This window comes from Mangifera indica, chromosome 19, assembly GCF_011075055.1.
Source record: "Mangifera indica cultivar Alphonso chromosome 19, CATAS_Mindica_2.1, whole genome shotgun sequence".
NCBI classification, from domain to species: domain Eukaryota; kingdom Viridiplantae; phylum Streptophyta; class Magnoliopsida; order Sapindales; family Anacardiaceae; genus Mangifera; species Mangifera indica.
Window position 1 is genome coordinate 9,661,871 of NC_058155.1, and position 20,943 is coordinate 9,682,813.

The window sequence follows — 20,943 nt, forward strand, 5'->3', positions numbered from 1 at the left end:
TCTCTTTCTTACCATCTCTGTCAAGACCACATAAGAGGATAATGGGAGAGACTAGAGGAAGAAAATAGGCCAATAGCCAAAAAAAAAAATAGTGGTTAAAGAGGAGAAAAACTTAAAAACAATGATCACTTTTTAAATTTTTAGATTAAAAAAAATTAAAATTTTAAATTAAAGAGAAAATATGATAAATTATTATTTTTTAAATATTTTTAGATAAATAATATTTTATATTTTAAAAATCAATTTTTTTATAAAAATGTGAATATTTGAGTTTTTTTAACGTAAGGGTTAAACCTTTGCTATTTTGTTAACCTGGGCTGGAATTAGGCTCCGGCCTTTTTATATTAAGGTAATTCCCATTGAATTGGGTCCCACGTGAAAAACGTGAATAGTTTAGTTAGGATCAAAGAATCGGATCTCACTTGATACACCGACAGATGACAGACACGTGTTATAGTGACCCAGGTTGTGACATTAACTGAAAATACCGGAAATGCCCAAATTTTCTAAGTTTTCCCTCCAACTAAAATCACGGATGGCGTGTACGGTTGCAGCATAATAGAAGGCCCCGCTCTATTTGGACCTTTTTCGCTTGACCAGCGGGTTTCCGTTGTGTGCAAAGATTTCTGCGCAACACAAGAAAATGAGGGAAGAAGGAAAAAGAATTTAAAAATTAATAAAAAAATTTCTTTCTGTTTAACCTTTACGCTTCCTCCTCTTTTATCTTACAAAACCAAAACGTTTTCATCTTCTGCAGTTTTTGCTTTCAGCTTTTGAAATTTCCAATTCAAGGTATTCTTCACCTGCAGGTTAAATTTATCATATGTTTGTCAGCATTGTCAGTTTCTTTGATCAATGTGTATTGTACAGAGGTCATTGATCTTGGGATCAGAAGATGACTACGAAAGGCTCTGATTCGTCTCAGGTACGGTTGTTTTTTTGTTTATTAATTTCAGGAATGTGAATGTTTAAATTTGAAAGTCATTGTAATTGTAACAGTTTGTGTAATTTTCATTTTAGGCAAATGTAGGTCCACCCGCTCCAGTGCGGGTCCCAGACCCGGATCCTGCTCCGCCTGGAGCTGGACCTTCACCAGGCCAACCACCTGGTCCGCCACCTGGTGCGGTTGATCCTCTTTCTCGTCCCGACAATGGGGTAATTATCATATTTCTTTTGTTTATGAATATAATTTGGTTTACAATATGACGATAGCTGAAATATAGAAAACTGATGAAAATATTATTGTCTCCTGAGTACTTGATCAAATCATCATTGTGGTCTATCATACATTTTGGCCTTCTAATTTCATTCATTACGTGTCTATTTCTATGCCTACCCTACTAACAGATGAATTGGGTTAACAAGGGTGAATTACTTCCATCATTTTCCTAGAATTGCTTGTTAATCAAGTCCATTGTTAAAATTTGCTATTACTTTCTTGTTTTCAGAGCTTTTGATATATCAAATATTGTGAAAGACACATATTCCAACTTAAAATATTTTCTTGTAGGTTTTCAAGAGTGGACCACTGTTTATACAATCCAAAGGTATGTGTTTTATGTCTTTTATTTGTAAATGTAAGAATGGAAAATAGGCAAAATCATTGATCCCATAGGTGTTGTTTTGATCAACCTGTTTGATTGTGTGACACTGATTTGTTATCTCAGAATAGTTGCTACTTTTCTAGTACCAAATGTTTGCTCGAAAGTAAATAGTTTGTTATTAATAAGAAAGACAATTTTAACTGTTTAAGAGGGGAAAAAAAAAGAAAAAAGAAAAAAAGAAATATTTTGTTTTATGTAATTGAACAATGCAGTTAATCCTATATATGTTATTATATTAATTGGAAATTCCTTTTCTAGGGTGAGTGCCATCATTATCTGAATATGTGGCACAGATATTAACATTTCAAGGGCTTCATTTAACATTTCATCGGTTGAAACGAAATTTTTTATTATAGGAATTGGATGGACATCCTGGAAGAAGAGGTGGTTTATTTTAACACATACTTCTCTGGTTTTCTTCAGAAGTGATCCAGTAAGTACCTGCGTTTTAATAAATAATGTCTTTGCATACATGCATTTTTTGTCTTGAGTATTGGATATATAGCTGAAAGATGACAATTGGTAATATCCTGTGGTAGTTGCTATGTAATGGCAGGGGTTGTCCTTTTGATGTTTTAGCAGTTAATTTTTACACTGTGATTGAAAAAAGCCACTTGACTAATTATTTAAATCAAGTTCTGAACCTTGTTTGGGTTTTTCTTGCACAAATTTGTATTAGAATGAAGGAAAAACAATTCATTCAGTATTTCCTGTGAATTTATAATTCAGTTCAACACAATTTTGATGGCTTGGGAAGAAAGGCAGCTGTGCATTGGGCTCTATTAACTATTTTTTTAAAAAGAACTTGAAGTGTTTAGGGATGAGGAAAAGTAGCAGAATCTCTATGGATTGTCACTGTTTGCAGGTTAAAAATAATATTGCATATGCAAATTAATTTATATAAACTGATGTAGAATAAATTAAATAAATAAGCAATGCTAAGACTTTGACAATTACATAGTAGTGCTACATCAATTGGTAAGAATTAGTTGTATGGATAGTTTATTTGTTTTGTACACTCAGTGAATTATGATAATTGTTTTCATTATATGATTTTACCTTCTTTTTTTTTTCTTTTGCACCCATGCTTGTTGCTTTATTAAGAATTTGACTCTTTGATGTCCTATTATTTTACTTTTCAGAGTGTTGTTCCTCAAAAGGGGAGTGAAGTGAATTTGACCCTTGGTGGTATTGACCTCAACAATTCAGGCAGGTTGGCATGCTTTTTCAAAATAGATGTTAATTTCTTATTCTGGCTTTCTTCTTACAGTTGTTACTGCTAGGAAGTTAGAGCAGCTTAATAACCCCGTAGCACTTGGTTTGGACAATTTGTAGTGTGGTTGTCAAAGCAGAAAAAAAACTATTGACAGTACTCTTTCCTGATGGTCGTGATGGACGAGCCTTCACGCTTAAGGTTTTTCCTTACCATTATTTTCAGTTAATATATATTCCTTTTCTCTTAAATCTCTTTGCCTTTTCATTTGGAATCACTCTTTTAGATAAATTCTATTAATCTTTATTGCTTCATGTGGGTTGTCAAACTATTAATGTCTTAATGGCAATTTTTGAAGTTTTCTTCATATAAAACATATTTGTCACCAAAAAGAATTAGGAAAACTCCAGTTGAAAACATCAACAGGAATTTTCTTAATAGGTAATTAAGAGCAATTGGGTTCAGTAAGCTTTAATGACATTGGGACTTAATGTTCTTGGCCCCACAAAGTTGGTACCTAAAGAAAGAAATGCAGGCATCTGGGAGAAAACAAGGAATGAAGATGTACAAGCATTAATTGTGCATTCAGCAACTTGGAAAGCTCCGATAGTATCTTTTTGTGCATAAAACATTAAGAGATTTGTAAAAAAATTGACAAATTTGAAAATTTTTAGGCAAAAATTAGAAACAACAAAGGGTTTTCTGGTCTTGGTTTCAACCTTTGCTATCTTCTAATGAAACATGTTCATTTTTATTCGTTTTAAAGGCTGAAACTTTAGACGATTTGTACGAGTGGAAGACTGCACTTGAGAATGCTTTGGCACAAGCTCCAAGTACTGCTTCAGTAATGGGGCAAAATGGCATCTGCAACAATGATCAGGCTGAGACACCTAATGGCTCGATAGAACAGTGTATGCTACTCTTATATCATATTTACATTGTTGTCATATTTTGCCATTGTACACCGTTTTAACTTTTGCTGTTGCTCATGACTAACATGAGTTCTTCAATGTCATGTCCTTCATATAATGGTTTGAATTTGGTTTACTTTCTTTCTGGTTCTTTTCTCCCATCCTTCAGATGTTGATTTTCATGTAATGTATTTCTTTGTAGCAAACAATAAACCTGTGAAATTAAGAGTCATTGGTCGACCAATTTTACTTGCTTTGGAAGATGTTGATGGAACTCCATCTTTTTTGGAAAAAGCCCTTAGGTTTATTGAGGAGCATGGTGAGTTTTTTTTTTTTTTTTCATTTTTTCCTGTGCTGTAATTTGGTGGTATTTTAGCAACTAAGTGAACTTGATAATTTCTGATGCATATTCTATCTACTGGTAATTATCAAAATATTTTTCCTTGTTTTTTTCAGTGGATACTTTTATTTTGTGCTTGAGAGACAGTGGGAGCATCATTAGACTTCCCTTGGTTCAATTTGGTTCACACCATTGTTTATAAGCTATAATATTATAATGGATCAATGACTGTAAAGTGACACTATCTTCCTTCTTTCCTTTATAGAGTAGGAAACCATGATGAGAAGAGAGTAAAATCACCTGAGTTTTTCTTCAATTTGTTAACATTGCAGGTCAATTGCTGAGAATGTTGATATTTAACTTTTTTTCTTGGATTTTCAGAAGTTTAAGCTTTGGATGTTGAACCCTCAGTTATTGTACACTTCATTGACCTGTTATAACTGTGATCTTGAGGGAAACTGGTTATAATTCCCTTTACATTCACTTGGAAGGTTAATTCAGAGGCTGATCTGTGATTTGAGGTGGACTAGATGAATTTCTGAAAGTTGTTGCTAAAGGGCTATGTTTGGGATGATCAAATAGTCAGCAACAAGACTCTGGTCTTTTCAATTGATGAAAACTCTGAGGAAAATTGTCTTCATCAGTCCAACTTTCAAACTTTTGTTTTACTTTGTTCTAGATCTGAAATTTGTTGTGGAGGAAAAAGGCCATACTTTTGCTATGTTAAAGGTTTATGCTTGGGTTGATGTCATAATAAAATCAACAACAAGACTATATTCTTTTTCATAATAGTGGTTTCATTTGTTTTCTTTATTATACATATATAAATCAGATGATTTGAAAGGTTACTTTAACAGGTGTCAAAGTAGAAGGAATCCTGAGACAAGCTGCAGATGTTGATGATGTTGAACGCAGAATTCGAGAATTTGAGCAGGGTTTGTTCAGACACACTGTTCTTTGACTAGTTCTTCAATATTCTGTCTCTCTTAATATCCTTGGTAGTGTCCTTTTGTCAAGTTTCAAAATTTTGTATTTTGGTATGCTGGTATTTGAATTTAGTTGCGTCTTTTACGAATTCCAAAGTAATTATAGACTCAAAGAAATTTTTTTGAAAACTGAGTTATGATATGGTTTTTATGCTGTCACCCCCATTGCTTGTTTGGTTGTGTAAACAAAGAATTCAAAACTATTGGGTCATTGGATCAGAAAATTTTCTGTTCAGAGCATTCCTCTATATTCTGAAAGTTTCTGGGTTATGTTTGTTGATTCAGGAAAAACTGAATTTTCTTCTGAGGAAGATGCACATATTGTTGCTGATTGTGTCAAGGTATCCATTGTAGTCACAACAATATATTTTTTTTGATCTTGTGTTGATTGTGGCATATAGTACTTTGTTATTTATTGCCTTTGATTTAATTACCAGTATTTTATACGGGAGTTGCCCTCCTATCCAGTACCTGCATCTTGCTGCAAAGCTCTTCTGGAAGCACGTCGTAAGTTTGCTATTAATTTTTGTTCTTATTATCTTCATCTTTTTATTCTCAGTTTTTAGTTAATATGTATCATATAATAGATATTAATAATGTGAAGAGTGCCTTATGGAGTAGTATCTCATTATTTTCTGCAAATTACTTTACATATAGAGCCTTTATCCACAGACAGTGCTGACTCTGAACTGCATGGTTTGGTCCAGGAAACAAGTACTCATCTACCAGCTTAAGTTTTGTCTCTGCTAATCTTTATATGAGACTGAATGCAGGATTAATTTTTTAAGCAATCTGTTTTGGAAATTTGTGTTACTCTTTATGATACACCAGCTTAGGTTTTCAATACACTATTAGTAGGCTTCTTAAGAAAATATTATTCAGCATTTTGTTTTACTTCTCTATATTGGATCTTTTACTAGTTATTTACAATGATTAGGAACTGATCGTGGCAGTGGAATCAATGCTATACGTACTGCAATATGTGAAACATTCCCTGAGCCAAATCGTCGCTTACTGCAGAGGTTGTGAACTCATTGATTTTTTTAAGCTTATGGTCTCTTTTTCTCTGTTATTACTTTCACTTCAAGTTGTGGTGGAGCTAGGAAAGCATGTTCTGTTCGGGTCTTTTCTGTTCTTATTTATTCAGTTACAAATCATTATTTCTTGAAAGAAAACATAAGAAGCAGATTATTTAAAGCTGCAGAAATTGTTGACTAATGCAAAACTGTTGCAATAGTAACTTTATTATTTCTATCTGATTATTTACAAGATGTTGTTTAAATGCCAATGATTACGAGTGAAATCATTGACCAATTTAAGAACCTATTTCCTTTTGAGTAATCAATTTGAATAATAATTTCCTTTTCTTTTCCATATTTTCTGTATCGTGTTTTGATTTGGCACTAAGTCACATTTCTCCATTTTTCATTCTGTTAATTCTTCCCTTGTTCAGAATACTTACAATGATGCAAACTGTTGCTTCTAACAAAAATGTAAATCGAATGAGCACTTCTGCTGTTGCGGCTTGCATGGCACCCTTACTTCTTCGTCCCCTTCTAGCTGGTGATTGTGAGATAGAAACTGATTTTGATGTGGGTGTTGATAGCTCTGTTCAACTTCTGCAAGCAGCTGCTGCAGCCAATCATGCTCAAGCCATTGTCATAACATTATTGGAAGAGTATGATAATATATTTGGTGTAAGTCGTAACTACTACTTATTTGTTTAGTTTTTATATAGGTACCACATACACTTTAGAAATCAACATGTTGAATTTGTCTTTGTTGTAATATAGTGTCATCATAAGTACATATGAGAGCTCCTTTGATGTTCCTAGTCTTTGATATTTCTCTTTGAAATGATCAACCGTGCATGAGTTACTTTTTGCCTTGCTACTATAGTCTGATATTTCCTTCCCAAAGGGAACAAGAAATGCAAGGCTGTTTTTTCTTTTCTTTTTCAGATTAGTAAAATAAAAATACAGGCTCAATGAAATCAGAAAAAACATTGAATGATATGGGAAATTTTAGTGCAATTAATGAAGTGTAGGTTTAATGAATTTATATTTACTTAAATAATACTGTTATATAAAAGAAGATTCATGAAAAAGAAAAACTGTTAACATTTAGAAATATTGTTTTTCATATTCTCATAGTTTTTCTTTTAGTTTCCTTTTACACTATAATTTTGAGCTTCGTTATATTAATTAGCATTGTGTTTGCAGGAAGGTTCTTTGTCACCTGGATTGTACTCAGAAGAAAGCGAAAGTGAAACTGAGGAGGCTTCTGATGATGATGGGTCCTATGAAGATAATGAAGACGATGATACCCATGACTCTGATGCAAGTACAGATGATGATCTTGAAAATGCATCAAGTGGACCACGCAGTGAGAGTTGTGGCCCTTCTTCAAACAGTGATCAGGATGACTATAAGGTATCTTTTACTTGTAAACATGATATTAAAATCCTAGAATAGTGAAGCCTTCCATATACATTATGCCAGACTGATTTTTGTTACCCAGGGTGATTAATCATCATTTCCTCAGGTGGTTTGATAGATGGCTTTGATTTCTTTGTTCATCATTGTGATATTATAGTTGGAGTTTATCAATTGGGAGTTATGGATATTATTTTGACTGTTTCCACAGCCCTTAGGGGGCGTTTGGTTCGGGTTTTTTAAGATTACCTTAGTAATTTATCTTTTATTCCCTTGTTTGGTTTGTCAGTAATAAAATATTATAGTAATCTTCTATTACCAATGCTGACGTGGCAGGTAATATAGGTGGTAATCTGATTACCACCTTCACCTTAGGTATTTAAAGATTATCGAGGTAATCTTGATTTTATTATAATTATATTATTATTTATTAATTTTTTGAGATAAAAATAAATTTATTTTTAATTAATATGACAAATAATATAAAAAATATTTAAAAATAATTATATTCAAGGACATTTAAGTAAAATAATTTACTAGTAATCTTTTATTACCTGTAACCAAACACAATAATTATTTATATCTATCAAATTTTATCAAACATAGTAATCATTTATACCCAGTAATTTTCTAAGTAATCTATCTTCAAGGTAATCTTTCTATTTTGATAATAAAACATTACCCAAACCAAACGCTCCCTTAAGAATATCCTTTTGCAGTCTCCATTCTTCTCATTCATTGCTTTTGGCGCTTCTCATTTCTTTTACCATTAAATGTTATTTTCCCCCCATCCTTTATATCATCAATATATAATTCAGTTAAATATTCATCTTGGTTGTTAATATGTTTCTTATTTCTCATCTTCTTGCTTCCTAAGCATGATAGGTCTATATTGGTGTTGCTTTTGTTCAGATTTGACTGGACAAAATAATATATTTAGTACCCTGGTATTCTTGGGCTTTAAATTCATTTCTAGGCCTTTACTTTTTTATGTATACCATAATTCATCACTTAAGATGTAAATCTTCCTTTGTTGCTTTTCTCCTTTGTCTATCTTCTCCTCCCTATCCACAGGTCTCAGATATATATGGTCTTAAGGTAAAAAACTATATGCACTCCAATTCATCCCTTAAGATATAAATCTTCCTTTGTAAAGCCTCCTCATCATACTCCTTTCCTTTCAAATTTTTATATTCACATTTCTTTTTACTGAAGGTATTTTCTGCCCTCCCTAGAGATGCAATAGTGCAAATCATGCAGCGGTGCCCCAAGGCAGTGGTACTAAGCCATTGGAACTACAGGATTTTCTTCCTTAACTTCATTCATGAATTCATCTGTAACCTCAAATCTGTATGGTTACTGAAGTCAGAACTGAAATATATTTGATATTTCCCTCAATGAGTTACATCCTATTAATAGGTTGGGCAGTATATTACACAAAGATAAATTAGGAGAAAAACTAGGAACTAACCTAAATCTGTTTTAATTTTAAATACAAATAATAATGCACTAACAGAAAATCTATTTAAATTTTTTTATACAAAGTGACGTATCAAAGTATGATTTGATGGTTAATATAGAAAATAAGGTTAATAACTGCACATTACATGATAGTGAATGATATATCATCACTTGGTATTACTCTTTAAATATTTGTATAAATGACTTTGTATAGATAAATTAATATAAACTCTATTAGAAAATCTTTGTATAGAATCTTTGTAAGTGCAGTATTACTCTTTAAAATATAATTTGTAATTCCTATAACTTCTAGGATTCTAGCCTATTAAATAGGAACTAAAGTGTGTAAGAATCTCAACAGCTGCAGACTTTCTCATCCAATTTTGTCTATTCTTAAATTGTATCTCAAATATATATGTTTTACCATGTATTATGGTTCATATGCACTCCATGTTTTCTTTTCCAGTTATGACTTGTTTCTTTTTATAATCAACAAAAAAGCACCATTTTTATATTACTTCCTAATAGATGCAGTCATCTCAAATGTGTGTATTACCGTATATTATGGTTCATACGCACAACATTGTTTTCGTTCCCAATTATGACTGGTTTCTTTTTATAATAAACAAAAAGGTACCATTCTTATAGTACTTCCTTATAGATGCAGGATTTCAGCTTCGGTTCTAAGCGTCCTGATCCTACTGCTTTGCAGATGCAAGATTCGAGCTCAGGCTCCGAGTCTCCTGAGAGTAGTGATAATCTTAAAGTCAGTCAGAAGGCATCATCAAGTACACAGCAGATTTCAATGCCTCAACAGGAAGACGTAAAGAGGAGTGAGACTATTCTAAATCAGGGTGAAACTAATTTGACAACACAGGCTAATGAACCTGCTAAACAAGTAGAAAATGTATCTAAAGGAACAAGTTCAGAGCATAATATAAGCAGTCATAATCCGATCTCATGCATGCAGAAATCTATGAGCATACCAAATGGACCTGAGCCTGATGCCAGTAGTGCCACTGTTTGTGGACAAACTGCTGTGAGTATAATTGTGAATTTATGACATCGGTTTCTGATTTTGGGATAATGTTTCCCATTAGATTAATTTTAGCTCCAGCACAAAGTGACCTAAGAATTTCCATGAGTTTTACTTTTTACTCAGAACCATTTTTTTCCCCCAATGAGTTCAGGTAAAGAAGAACCGTTCCATGAAATCCGATGACTCAATCATTGAAGATGAGTAAGTGATGCATCTATGTTCTGTGAAATAGTTGCTTTATGTATTTCTACCTCATTGACACTTTTGTTGTTCTTGGATCTTGTTTAGTTTCATCAATTACAAACTTGGAATTATCTCCACCAATGAAGTTCTTTTTTTTAACATTTCAAATGATTTTTGAACTTGAATCAAAAGGGGACAAACCCATAATTCTTAATACAAACTGTGGTTGTATGATGTAGAGTTGTTTTCTGTGTATAGTTCTGTACTTGTGCTGGAAGTGACAACTAACCTTCCAAGTTTAGGATGCAAATACAATTCCCAACTGATAGAAATAGAACATTTAAAAATTTATTCAAAACTTTTTCCGGTAGTGACGCCAAATTTTTTTTTAACCTGATCTATGCATGTAATCTTTTGAACCATTTGTAGGGCTGAGATCCAGAGGCTTGAGGCTACTAAATCTGAGTTGCAAAAAAGAATTGCAGATGAGGTACAGACTTTAAATATGTCATTTATGAGGTATTATTTATGGATCTGTTTTTAATTTTGTTTTTGCAGGTAAAAGGAAATGAGATTCTCCTAGCTGGTTTGGAAAGACGGAAGAAGGCCATACATGAACGCCGTCTAGCTCTTGAGAAAGATGTATGTTTCATTTTGAATAATAAACTATTTTATGGTTTCTCTATTTCTTCCTCTCATTTCATGCCAGGATGCTTATATGGTCTAGAATAGTAAAGGTGCATGCTGTGATTTTTTGGCTTAAGTATGTTGTTCAAAGGTCTTCTAATGCCTTGCTTTTCCCTCCCATATCCATTTGGTTTTTAGTTGCTGTCATAAATTTTGCATCAATTCCACTAATATGTCATTGTTCTGTTTTCAAAGAGAAACTTAACATGAAGACCCTCAGAAGTTCCTCGGTTTGTAAAGTAAGAGAATGACTTGATAGTATTGTTTTAGTGAGAACTGAAAGATCAGCATTAATGATTCCTATGACTCCATTACTTTCTTTCCACATAGTTTCTTTCTTATTTTTCTCTTGTAAGACATGTCATAGAGATCCCTTCACTCAATTTTGTTTTATAATGATAAAAAGACATAGCCAGAGAATGAAACCTTGATTGATTTTTGTGTTTACCATTTCATTATTGCGCATGGGAATATGCTATTTTCACCCCATTGATAGTTGTGGGTTGAATGTTAGAGGTAGCACACATTAAGGTTGTCATTGCAGGAAAAGATTCCTGGATATAGAACTACCATATGATGCACTGAAGCTTTTATATGTGTAGTTGCATAAGAAATAAAAGTCATCTATGTTTCTTTTCCTTAATATTTTCAAAATGAAACTTATTGTATATAGTTGCTTCTTTATGTTATTTAGGAAATTGGTTGCCCATAAGTAGTTTTGAAATTCAACTGTCTAATGAACTTTTAAGTGGAAACTGAGAGAAACCAACCTTAAGTGTTAATTGTACTTTCAGGTGGCTAGATTACTTGATCAGTTGCAAAATGAGAGAGAGAAGAAAACAACTCTAGAATCAGTACTTAACATATCTAAGGGCTCTAAATCCAGTCCTGCAACAAATGACGAAAAGGTTAGTCTTTCTCAAAGTTGACTATTATAACTGGTCTTGATCTAAATTTTAACATCTAAACATGCTAAAGACGAAGGTAGAGATTGAAGAAATAGGTCGAGCAGAATCAGAAGTTGGCAGTTTGCAGCAGAAGCTTGATGATCTTGGAGTGAAGCTGAATCAACAACTTCAAAAAAACTATGGTTCCACAGGTGATTCAGGCAATCAGCTCCAACAAACATCAGCAAAGTTGTAAGTTCTTTGCTTAGATTTTCTTCTCTAGTTGCTTCTCCTATTAGGCATTTGTCATGATTCTTGATAATTTTAGATGGTCCTATAAGGTTGAAGTCTTATATATCAGATTTATATTTGAGCTTTTGAATGTTTATCACCAGTCTCTGCACAAATATAGTTTATGCTTCAAAGCTGATAAGTGTGGAAGGGAGATCAACTTTTAGTTTGTGGGTTGTGCTAAGATTGTTTCCTTTATATTTACTTTTTCCTGGTTATTCAATAAATCTATATTTTTGATACAGGAAGGACAAAAAAGGGGACACTGAAGCTTCTGCTCCTTCTCATGTTTCTGAAAGGTCAAGCAAGGTAAATTTATCCTGGAATTTGAGGTATCATATTGTTGAGTAGTAGTGTAAACGTGATACTTGTTTTTTGATCAAATAATAATTTACCAGGATATTTGTCGGGTTGGTGCTGTGAAAAGTACCAGTCATGAGAAGAAGCGGGAATCAACTTCTAAGCCGAATAAAAATTCATCTCAAAACCAGCAGCTGGATTCGACTTCCAAGCCGAATACAAATTCATCCCAAAACCAGCAGCTGGATTCAAATTCCAAGCCGAATAAAAATTCATCCCAAAACCAGCATCTGGATTCAACTTCCAAGCCGAATAAAAATTCATCCCAAAACCAACAGCTGGATTCAACTTACAAGCCGAATAAAAATTCATCCCAAAACCAACAGCTGGATTCAACTTCTAAGCCGAATAAAAATTCATCTCAAAACCAGCATCTGGATTCAACTTCTAAGCTGAATAAAAATTCATCTCAAAACCAGCAGCTGGATTCAACAAATAATAGCAACACCAAGCCTCCTGCTTCAAGCAATACCAAGAAATCTGGTTCAAAGGGTGAGGTAGGTTATGTTATCCTTTATTATGATAATAGTTTCATTGATCTGATTCTACTAGAATTTAAACACCAGGCTACTTTTTATTGAGCAACGAGTCAATGAATTACTTTCACATATCATATCTTACAGAATGCACATATCTTATCATTATGATATTAGTTTAATTGATATTCTGTTGTCAAAAATTATAAAAAAGAGAGAGATGTCCAATAATTCGTTGTTTGGGATGAGGGGATGACTCCATGGAATTTCAAAATCTTATTGCCTATTGAATGTTTTGATTTCTATGTCATCTAAGAATAGAAGGATTAATCTTGTAGCCTCACTTTTATAATATGGTAGCTAGTGTTATATCTCTATCATGTGTGTGTGCCACAGGGAAGCAACTCCAGTTCTTTATCATTGTCAAAGTTGACAACCAGACTCAACTTTCTGAAGGAACGGCGCAATCAGATAGCATGTGAACTTCAAAATTATCGAGGTTCTCAAGCTGCCCGAAGTCAAGATAAAAGTAGGGGCTCGGAAACCCAGAACACAGACAAGTCTCAAGGATCAGAAGCCGGCAGAGAAGGTCACAATTCCCAATCACTCCAAAACATGGACAAACGAACAGAAACCGGAAAAGTTCAGGAAATCAAATAGCCGGTCAGTCCAGAATGTGGATGGGGGCGGAAGATCAGAAGGCCAACTTAACAAGCTTTGGAAAGAAGAAGATCTGAAAGTCATGTGAGCTATGATGGTGAACAAAGTCAAGGACCTGGAGGCCAATCTGTCATGCCCTCTCGTATGTTCTTATTCCAGATGATACCATGATTTCTACATTTCTCATTCATTATTTGTGCACAGGCAGGATGAATTATGTCATCAACAATGCTCAATGTTGTTAAAAGCGCGTGGAAGCTGAGACTGTTTATCGGAAAAAAAAACCTGCAACATTTTCAGTGTGAGTCCAGAGACCCATTCTTCCTTGAGAAAGTTTGGGATGTACAGATCAGCCAAATGACTAATTTTAATCATATCTATTTGTTGTTTTCCTCGTTAGAGACCGAGCAGTGTTGTATTATATAGTAATTTGCATCTTTTTATATGGGGCAAATTTAATAAATTAATTTTAGTTAAATGACTTAATGCTGGGAAAAATAACCTGGATCAAGTTCTACTTAGATTGTGATCACAAGAATAACTTAGAAAGTCTAGTATAATCTAGTGTAAACATAACCCGTCTTAAATAGATGGGTTGTATTATTTTTGTAGACCATAACACACGGCCCCAAAGATAGTAGACAATCAGTGGTTTTTGGGCGTTTTTGGTACTATCCACCCTCTTCCATGTTGTATCATATGGGTGAAGAGAATGTATGTGTTACTGGTTAAGGTTAGTAAAAGGGAGGTTTCCATGCGACTTTGAGGGGATTGAGAGGATGAGTGGAGCAGCCTGCTACAATTAAGGAAACTTTTGACACCCATTTCAGATAAAGCTTTGGACTGATTGAAAAGGAGTAAGCTAAGTAAAGGTCAGTGAAACATAGAAAGGGCGACTAGTTCAGTAGAGTGGTGAAATGAAAAATGAAGAGGTGTGGAGTATGTAGGTATCTTTAGATCTGACAAATGGTTAGGTTAGACCAAATATAAGTTAGGTTGAAACGGATCGATTTATATGATTACATATTGTAGATTTTTATACCCAATCCTGTAAGTATGAATAAACCCGCGGATTACTTATGAAATCTAAGGTTTTTTTTATTTTTAATTATTTATTAATAAAAATTTTATTTCACACTTATCATAACTTATATTTCACGAAAGAGAAATTATATTAAATGAAATTTTAAGTAAAGAAATATTGGCAACCTAATTTCCAGTGAAATTTAGTTTAGGTATACTCAACTTTAAAGGAGAGACTCAATTTATAAAACCTCATCACGCGCTTACCACAATTTATGGAGGAGAAATCAAGAGTCTACCTGCACTAATCTTGGAAAAATTGAAAAAGAAGGATGACAAATGACAATAAAAAGCTATTGAATCCTAAAATGAGTATATATGCATTCAAATTTGGTGTAAAATATTGGGAGAAATAAAAAGTGGGGTATGCCCGTAGATACCCGCAAACACAATCGGGGCCCCAACAAAATGTGTCATTCAATGGGTGTCGGTGAAAAAAATATAACAGATACCCCTTTTTTTAAAATTACCCATGAGTATTGCGGATAATTGATCCGTTTTGTCAAGTCTAAATATCTTATATTTACAAATGATAATTTTATATTGTGTGAATGTAGTGTTAACTAGGCAATAACTTCATTTAGCCTAAAAAATGAGTATCAGTTAGTTAAAATTATAAATACCCTTTTTTAATCTAAAAAAACAAGTATTTGACACCCTTATAAATTGGTAGTTGATTCTACTCGTTTGGCCAAATCTTCGGGTTTGGGTTTTTTTTAGTTCTTCCAAACTTGGTGGAATCTCAAGGTTTCAACCAACTTTTTTTTGTCAAATCCAATCAAAGCATAGGATTAAGCTAACTTTTGAATTTTCAATTGATTTCAGCCATATTTCATTGTTTTTCAACCTTGGGTTGCCAAATCTGGTTGATTGTAGTTGTTGTCAATTATATCTTGTCGTTACTGATAACTTTAGTTAATTGAGTTATTAATGGCTTAATTGATTGAAAATTGTTATTAACGTTAACAATAATTTAAAATCAATAAAAAAAATGTAATACGAGTTAACAACAGAGAGATCATGATGGTGATAAAGGAATAAAGCCAACAATTAGGTTTTCAAAAAATTACATTTATTATTATTATTTTTTTGCTATCAATGGAAATTACAAAATACAAAGTTGTGTATAAGATAAATTGTAATAATTACAATTGAAATTATATTAGAATAATTTCATTATCCGTCACACTGATTCCAAGTGCGAATGTGAGAGTAAGACAAATGAGACACACGAGGCCCGCTATTGTGGACCATGCGTCTATAGTTTGTTATTTATTTTGAAAAATATTTCGATAGAGTACTGATTACAAAAAAGATGTCTTAAATACTCTCTTATTTAAAGATCTCTAATGAAGGTTTTGTGTAAGAGATACTATTATGAACCTTAACGTCTACAGTTATGTTGTTTATTTCGAAAAATATTTCTATGGAGTATTGATAATATTTACAAAAGAGATGTCTTATATACACACACAAACACACATGTACGTGCACACATATGAGCATACGCATACAGGTGTTTTAAAATCTCAATAGAAATATAAAATTTTATTTTTACTTATTAATATAAAAATATAATTAATAAATATATAAATTATAAGAGGTTAAATTAATATTATTAAAAATTCAAGGAAAATCCATTTCTATTGAGATTCCATCAACTTGGTAAGTCCAAACTCAAGCTCTACATATTCTTATTCAAATCAAGTCCATTCTAAGTACTACTCCACTCTATATGCACCCGAGTACAACCCCCAACTTACCGGTTGCTATTATTTCCAACATAAAATCCAAAATGTACAACTTGACTATGCAGGAATTTCAAAGAAATGTGTAAATTAAATTAAGATGCATACAAATCCAGCAGCCAGTGCAGACAAGTTAAATTTGTTCCTATCGCTAGAATGATCCCTTCTAACAGAAATTAACTCATTTAATAAACCCAAAAAGTTACCGTTAAAAATATTTGATACCGTAGTATATTATGTGTATAAAAAATTTATATTATATATTTTATATATATTTTAAAAATAAATAATAAAATAATAACAAATTATAATTAAAAACTATCGATTTAAAAAATATCATAAATATCTCAAAAAATTTTAAAAATTTATATATACATTTCTACTATAATATTATTTTCTTTAAAAGATATATTAATATATATCGATAATATTTATTATATTATAAAATATATATTATATTATATTATATAATATATTTATTGTATCATATTAATTTGATACATCTTATAATACGTATTATTTTTTTTTTATATTATATTGTATCATAAAATATGTATTATATGTTATAAAATATTTATTATTATGGCTATAAAGCTTATGTTCTCGGAATTGTCCAATCCAAACAGGGGGTTCCCTCCTGTTCAATTATTATTTCGAAAAAAAAAAAAAACCCTATTTTGCATGAAATAAAATTACAAAAACACACGTAGAGAAAATGACACAAACCGACAGAGAGAATCCTAAAACTAGCTAGTTGCAAAGCTCACGGGCAATTCCCAAGCGAGAATTGGGCACATCAAACAGAATCCTATGATTCTGTTGCTGCAAATTAGCGATAATATTCAACACCGAGTTCACATTATTCGGTGCGGCTGCCATGGCCAAGCAGGCCAGTGAACCAGCACTGCTATGAATTAAGCTATTCTCCATCGGCAAACGCAAGTCCAGCCCCGTGAAATGGAACGTTATAGCCGGCGCAACAGCTTCGTTTGTTGCTGCAAAACATGTATCAAAAGCACCCAGCGTTGAAAACGGACCCTTCACTTGTTTTCTAAACTCGTCTCTTATTGCACTGTAAATCGGTTCAATGAATCGGGTTATGACTGTACCCGAATCGATTATGGTCCCGGCTCCAGTGTTCGGGTTAAAGGATAAGAGCTCTTGAGCAATGGGGACAATAACCCGGCCCACGCTGACTCCGGTCAAGTTAACATAGTATAGTGATGGACGGTGTGGATTGCGTAAAAGTGGGGTAGTCCGAATTGCCTTGGGTTGACCCGTGGGTCCGAGTTTGAGAGAGCCGGAGAAGTAGTAAGATTTGAAACTGGGTAAACAGTATGAAAACACACCCGAGTAAAGTGACCCAGATTGCGATAAAAGTGACATGGATCCTCGACCCAGACCCAACAACCCTTGTGGTGGAATGGAGCCTCCAGAGACCGCGTTGATACATCCAAAAGCAAAATTTGAAATCACATCATTGGCTAAACTTAGAGAATCTTGCACGAGGGTAGCGGAGAAGATGGAATCTCCACCGTAGGATTGATTAAAAAGGCAGGAGGAGGAGCCGGTGGTGGGGCAGGAGAGCCCACGAACTTGAGTGCATTGGGCCATTGAGCACTCCAATGAGGCGTAAGTAGATGAGGTGTTGGGTGTGAAAGTTGTGGCGGAGCAGCCGCTGCAGCCGGAGCATGGGACCCAAGCAGCGTCATTGCTGGTGTCTAGAACCATGAACATGAGTTGACCCGGGGTGCCGAGTTTGGCCTGGACGACATAGTTGCCGATGTTAAGCACATTTTGGCCGGAGGCAATAGGGACTTTGGTGAACTTTTTGGCCACTAGGCTTGACAAATATTTGACTCGTTGTGGGTCTTTTGAGGCCATGTCGATGACGGTGTTGAGCCAGGAGTCAGGTTTGGGTGGATCGAATGGTGAACATTTGCCGTAGATGGGAATGATGGAAAGGCCTGAGCCGTGTGATTGGGCGGAGCAGATGTCGAGTGCTAAGGTGGCTGAGATGAGAAGAGAAAAGAAGAGCAGTGCAGTGGCGGTGGCGGTGGCAGTGGTGAAGTCCATGGCGTGGACTCTAATGGGAAAACTGTGTAGTTAGTTAGTGTATGCATGGAACTTGAGAAACAACATGTTATATATTGCAATTAGAGAACACTATATGACGAAAATAACCTTGCAATTATTGATGGGAACTGGCCCATTAAGCACGTTAAGATTAGGCTACAAAAATATATTATCTCCTGTGCAGGGCTTAGAAGATTGAAAATAAAAAAATAAAAAGACGCTCCAAATTGGATAGAAGAGCTGCTAAATCTATTAAAGGAGGGAACAGAAGACGAGTAGAAACTTTCGATTAGATAAACAAATACAAAATTGATCCAACCCTAATTCAGTAACACCTCAAGGGTTAGAAAATTACAGCTAAGAGTGGCAAAAGATTTAAAGAGATTTGTGATTATTAAAGTTTGGCGGTGTTTTTAATTTGGTGTGCGGGATAAGCGGAGCTACTCGTGAACTAGGTGGCGGTAGACCTATTTACGATTTGTCCATATGTTAGAGCTGTGCACGGGATGCGGTCGGTCACGGGGTTGCAGTTCATAAAGTCTTCCATATGGGCCATGTTTTGGAACCACCATATATTCTGTACGGCCTGTCGTTTTTATCCAGTTTCCATATACGCTCAAATCTGACCTCTTGCCCTGTGTCCATATTTATGAAATGGCCAAATAACTATTTCCCACCTAAGGTTCGATGTTTTCTCAAGTTTCCACCATTTAACTATAGAAACACCAAACACTCACCTATGGCCGGTTAGATTTAATAAAACCCTAACGGTGACAAGGGTAAAATCGTCATTTTCTCTATAATATTAAAAATAAACTTAAATAGAATCTATTTTACCTCTCTAAACTTTAAAAACTAAAATTTTCCCCCAGCCTAAATTTTAAAAAATCGCAGTTTCACCCTAGGGTTTCTTTTTGAAATCTCCAACGACATCTCCGGCTCTATTGCCGATGGTCTCTCCCTCCCGAAGCATTCTCTCCTTCCGGCGATCTCTTTCCTCCCATTTCGACCCCCCATCGGAGTCAAAGAAGCCGTGGAAGACGAAGAACTTCGTCGGGGAAGACGAAGTTCTTCGTCTTCCCAGTCGTCGTCGTCTTCATCTTCCAACTGCGATCGGGCTTAATCTTCGTCTTCATCTTCCAACTACGATGAAGAAAACTGCGATCGTCGTCGTCATATAAATCGTCTGGGAAGACGATCGTCTTCCTAGACGATGAAGACGAGATCTCGTCTTCGTCGTCTGGGAAGACGATTTCTCTTCCCAGATGACTTATCTCTGCGTTGGATGAGTAGTGTAAGAGTTTAGGGCGACCGTCGGTGGAAGAGAAACCGTCGGGAGGGGAAGACGGCCGGTGATGGCGCTGGAGAGATAAACCCTAGGGGGAAAATGCAATATTTTCAAACCCTAGGGGGGGGGGGAGATACGATATTTTCAAACTTAGCTTAGGGAAAAAATATTAGTTTTTAAGTTTTTAGGAGAGAAAATGAGATTAAATTTACTACCGTTAGAGTTTTATTAAATCTAACCGGTCATGGATAGATATTTGATGTTTCCATAGTTAAAGAGTGAAAACTTGAGAAATCATCCAACCTTGGGTGGGAAATAGTCGTTTGGCCTTATGAAATAATAATATTTAGATATCTTCATGATCCACAAACGGTTCACCAAATTAAAGTTGGTTCGATAATGGGGAGAAACAGAAATTAACCAAGACATACGTCAGGGAAATACCCCCTCAGCAGATTATAAGACAAAAGTTGAAAGAAGGAAAAGGGCCACCAACAACATTTTCATACTGTAATTCCTCAATTATTTAGATGAGGGTGAGCCCCCACCAAGTTCACGAGGTCTGCTTGTTTATAAAGTAATGCATGCTGTCAGGCTGTGCAGTAGATCAAGATATTGCCAAAAGCCGAAGGCATCATTATTTTTACACATCTGGATCCCAACATATAGAGATCAGATTCTCTGTAAAAATATCCTCAGAATTTGATGCGGCTGTAGATCTTTTTCTTTTGTATATATTGCTTTAGATTCGAATGAAATTTTTAGAGACGCAGTGTTAACCATGATGACGACTTGCTTCGGTAGTCTTTGGCTCTTTGTCAGATTTCTCGGTTTTTTTAATGTAGTACCACAGTTAACCATTGGATTCCACGAAAAGCCCCCTTGAATTGGGTTAGAATCCACCTGAATTTGTTTAAAATAAATTCAATCCAAATTTAATAATTTAATATTTTCAAATTTAAATTTAAATTAGAGTTTTATAGGTGTTTAATTTATCAAACATAAAAATTTTAAAAATTTGATATAAAACAATATTATTTTAACTGATATCATTAAAACGATATACTTTTAGTACTGAATCGAGTTTAACTTTAAATGGAGTTTTAAACTTAGTCCATTTAAAGTTAAACTTAAATCAAACTCAAACTCAATTCTTTTGAAATCAACCAAGCTCGTACACTTTTGAAGCAAGTTCGAACTCGAGCAGAAGCTTGG

General features: G+C 34.2%; 2 protein-coding genes across 3 annotated transcripts; one reads left to right on the forward strand and one right to left on the reverse strand.

The window, feature by feature from the left end:
- Window positions 1-570: 570 nt before the first annotated feature.
- LOC123202742 (rho GTPase-activating protein REN1-like) lies at window positions 571-14,011 on the forward strand. Of its 2 annotated transcripts, none has more exons than XM_044618831.1 (24): window positions 571-792; window positions 871-925; window positions 1,021-1,155; window positions 1,511-1,547; window positions 1,961-2,037; window positions 2,747-2,817; window positions 2,940-3,018; window positions 3,584-3,728; window positions 3,931-4,047; window positions 4,926-5,003; window positions 5,340-5,395; window positions 5,492-5,561; window positions 5,992-6,076; window positions 6,508-6,751; window positions 7,277-7,486; window positions 9,612-9,989; window positions 10,141-10,190; window positions 10,602-10,662; window positions 10,731-10,814; window positions 11,654-11,767; window positions 11,838-11,998; window positions 12,283-12,346; window positions 12,436-12,894; window positions 13,270-14,011. In XM_044618831.1, the coding sequence occupies exons 2-24, from the start codon at window positions 896-898 to the stop codon at window positions 13,531-13,533; spliced, it is 3,069 nt and encodes a 1,022-aa protein (XP_044474766.1). In that variant the 5' UTR covers window positions 571-792; window positions 871-895; the 3' UTR covers window positions 13,534-14,011. The 2 variants fall into 2 exon arrangements, with proteins under 2 accessions (XP_044474766.1, XP_044474768.1); XM_044618833.1 differs by having other exon boundaries at window positions 572-792; window positions 9,663-9,989.
- A 2,962-nt stretch (window positions 14,012-16,973) lies between these two features.
- On the reverse strand, window positions 16,974-18,516 carry LOC123202740 (aspartyl protease AED3). Its single transcript, XM_044618829.1, has one exon. The coding sequence runs from the start codon at window positions 18,438-18,440 to the stop codon at window positions 17,115-17,117; it is 1,326 nt and encodes a 441-aa protein (XP_044474764.1). The 5' UTR covers window positions 18,441-18,516; the 3' UTR covers window positions 16,974-17,114.
- Window positions 18,517-20,943: the final 2,427 nt, after the last annotated feature.